The sequence below is a fragment of the Octopus bimaculoides genome, chromosome 3 (genome assembly GCF_001194135.2).
Source record: "Octopus bimaculoides isolate UCB-OBI-ISO-001 chromosome 3, ASM119413v2, whole genome shotgun sequence".
In the NCBI taxonomy this organism is placed as follows: domain Eukaryota; kingdom Metazoa; phylum Mollusca; class Cephalopoda; order Octopoda; family Octopodidae; genus Octopus; species Octopus bimaculoides.
Window position 1 is genome coordinate 158,078,953 of NC_068983.1, and position 3,679 is coordinate 158,082,631.

The 3,679-nt window shown below is 35.1% G+C and overlaps 1 protein-coding gene across 1 annotated transcript in view; it reads right to left on the reverse strand.

The window, feature by feature from the left end:
- LOC106883934 (protein Wnt-5b) overlaps nt 1–2,884 on the reverse strand; it is a 295,413-nt gene extending 292,529 nt beyond the window's left edge. The window contains exon 1 of the mRNA XM_014935079.2: nt 511–2,884. Coding sequence (XP_014790565.1) covers nt 511–629 — 119 coding nt within the window. The 5' untranslated portion in view covers nt 630–2,884. The remainder of the gene's footprint in view (nt 1–510) is intronic.
- Nucleotides 2,885–3,679: the final 795 nt, after the last annotated feature.

The following is a 3,679-nucleotide window of genomic DNA, read 5'->3' on the forward strand; positions in this document are numbered from 1 at the left end:
ACATACATATGCACATACACGCACAGATCTCTCTCTCTCTCTCTCTCTCTCTATATATATATATATATATATATATATATATATATATATACATACATACATGCATACACATGTCTGTATGTATAGGAAAAGAGACAGAATGAGAGAATGAAATAGCTAGATGCATATATTGAGACAGACAGGTAGCTATATACAGAGCAAGAGAGAAGTGTATGTGAGTAGCAATATGTTTTTTTTTTGCATAAAATTCATAAAACATATATATACTCATAAAATATATATACTTTGTCATTATGTATAGTATGTGTGCGTGCAGGCGCGTGTAATTTGTAGGTCTGTGTTTATGTTGTGCATCGTATACGTGTACGTGTGTGTGTGTGTGTTTATGTTAGCATATGTGTGCTTGTAAGGGAGAAAGAATTTGCTGAAATAAAGTTATATATGGTAGAAATGTCTAGGAAAAAGTTAATCGATGAGATGATAATATTTGGTAGTGAAAAGTGTACTTACCACCACATTCCAGTTGTGGCTGACGTCTCTATCACACTGTATATACAAAAACAAGCGAAAATAATGGAGACCGGCGAAAAAACTGATCTGCCATTCCACATAACAGAACTTTGGGCCATTTCTCCGACGATCTTAAGAAATCCTGGTATTGTATAGTCGGTGCTTGGTGTTATATCTGCCTTCTATATAATGTTTTAGTAGTTGTATTTAGTAAGTTTTATTCCGAATTTACTATTATATAATAATATTAATTAACTTATTTAATCCTTTTTCATCCATCACACATTCAAAAATCCATAAATATATATATTTACATAAGTATAAATAGAACTACATATATAAAAAATATATACATATATGTATGTGTGTGTGTGTGTGTGCGCGTGTACGTGCGCGCTCATGTAAGTGTGTGTGCGTGTGAGCGTGCGCGCGCGTGTGTGTTTGTGAGAAGAGAGAGAGAGAGGGGAAAAGTGTGATATTAGAAGGGAAAGAAATATAGAAGAGACTTGTCTATTTACAGATTGTGCACTTATAAATAAATAGATTGATGTATTGACAAACGTGAAGTCAAAGTGATAGATAAATAGACAGACAGATAAGATAGAGAGGGGGAGAGAAGGAGGAGGGAAGAGGATAAGATAGATGGATAGAGAGATAGCTGTACACTGTATTCAACACAACGTATTTGTTGCTAATGCTCTCTTGAATTTAATGATGATAAAAGTACAAGTAGGATTAATTTATAAGTAGGAAGAACTTAACTATGAAGTATATCTCTCAGCACACGCAAATACGCGAGTAATATTTTAAGTTATTCTTAAGAAGGTTGCATAGGTATTTTTAATGGAATTTTTGAACCAATGGATAAATGCACGAGTAAAATTTTCTTTTGAAGATACAATTATTTCAACTCTATATATAATCATGTATGTATGTATGTATGTATGTATGTATGTGTGTGTGTGTGTGTGTGTGTGTGTGTGTGTGTGTGTGTGTGTGTGTGTGTGTGTGTACGTATGTATGTATTTATGTATGAATGTATTTATATATGTGCCTATTTATTAATATACTTATATACAATATATACAAACGTGTTTATATTAAATTTAAATATATTTTTGTGTTGATTGGTGTATGGCTATAAACAGATAAATTCTGTGGAAATATGTTTACTTTTCTTTTCTTTACATTTAAATATATTGTATTTTTTCTCTTAGAATTAAGATAGTTCTACTCCTAAAACAACTTTTTGCTGTCAAAACATTTTCTCGCGTCCTCTTTAACTTTCATCTCTTACTTTCTCCTTTTTCTCTCTTTCTTTCTCTCATACACACACACACAAGCCGAGACACTCACACACACATACATACACACACTTTTTCTCTTTTCCTTTTTTACCTTCTCTTTCTCTTTCTTTCTCCCTAATTTTTTCTCCCTTTTTTTTTTGTTTTCCTCTCTCTCTCTCTCTATCTCTCTCTCTTTTGCTACTTTTCTTTAGCGTTTGTGTCTCAGCGCGTTGGTTTCACGTTGCTCTTCCTCTTTTTGGTATAACAATCCCTTTTAATATAGAAAACACTTCCTTGGATGCATCCGCGTCTGTCCGGTCACGCTGTACAGCAGTAACTTGCTTCAATGAACTTTTTCTTAGTCATTTACTTATTCTTTTATTCCGCTTATCACAGTACTTATTTTTTTTTACAACAAAAATAATCAACAACAGTAATAACAACCACAAAATCGACAACTACAACGTTCTCTAATGTTATTGTAACATGCTTTGTGTCAAAGGATGTTTTGCTGGCTTTTTAACTTATCGTTGTTAAGCTACTGGCATAGTCGCACTGCCTGTCCCGTGTTTCTTTGATAATTTCATTTATTCTTTTAAATTATTCATAATTGTTGTTGTTGTTGTTGCTGTTCTTTTAGAGGAGTGTCTTGAAAGTAAATAGGCGTTTTGGTTTTGTTGTTGCTGTTGTTGTTGTTTGACTCAGTATATGTTTTCTAATTGGTTTGTCGATATTCTAAAAACTTTCTCCTACAGTAAGCTCCTTTTCTATCGGTTTCTGGGAGCCAGCTGGGCAGTTATTAGGGCCGAGTTTGGTTGCCGAGTGGAGAGCCGAGGTTTGACGCTCGGTACTGAGAGAATGATGGAACATCATAGCCTCAGAGAAATTAGAAACGAGGAAGTAAGGGAGGGGAAGAAAGAGGTTAGGCCCAGACGACAATATAACTACTGCTGCTGCTGTTGCCGTTGATGGCGCTGGTGTTTTCCTTTGGGTTGTTTTTACTGCTGCTACTACTCATGTCGCTCTATTGCTAGTGACGGCAAGTAACAACGAGTAAGAACAGCATATTAACCACACCACCACCACCGCCACCACCACTACTACTACTACTACTACTGCTACTGCTACTGCTACTACTGCTACTACATAGCAATAACAACAACAATAGCTATTGCTAGTGCGCGACCAGAAAGGAACCAGTAAAACAAACGACAGACATAACGAAGGCTCGCTAAAACTCCTGCTGCTGTTACTGCTGCTATGTGTGCAGGAGGCGGCGACAGTTTGTCGGCCTAAGGTTGTGTTTCCCCGCCTTTTTTTTCCATTCTGAAACAGAAACTTTGCAAAAAAAAAAGAAAGAAAAAAGCTTTATAATACACACGGTCAGTGACGTTGTCGGCCGTCTTTTTGCATACATACACAGAAACACACACACACACATACACACACACGCACACACACAAGTGAGTGATAAAGTCAGATTATCTGCGAGCTGGGGCATCTATCTAACTGGAAGTCGATCTGGATGAGATTGTGGCCAAGTGGAAAACTGCAATAAGTCATCGGAAGGGAACGATTTAAGTTATAAAAACCTGCATTTGCTGGGAACTACCGTCCATTATCAAGTAAAAAAAAAACAACAACAAAGCTAATTGATTCATAACAATTTCAGGTGATATAAATACATACATACACACATTATATATATATATATATATATATATATATAGAAAAAATTAATTAAGGTACTCAGAAACGTGGATGTTTGTACATTTAAAGATTTTTATTAATGTCACTGTACGTTTTTCAAATTGTTTTCAAAACAATTTGAAAAACCTACACGACTAGGTGAAGAGCGCTTCATTTAATATGTGACATTAATA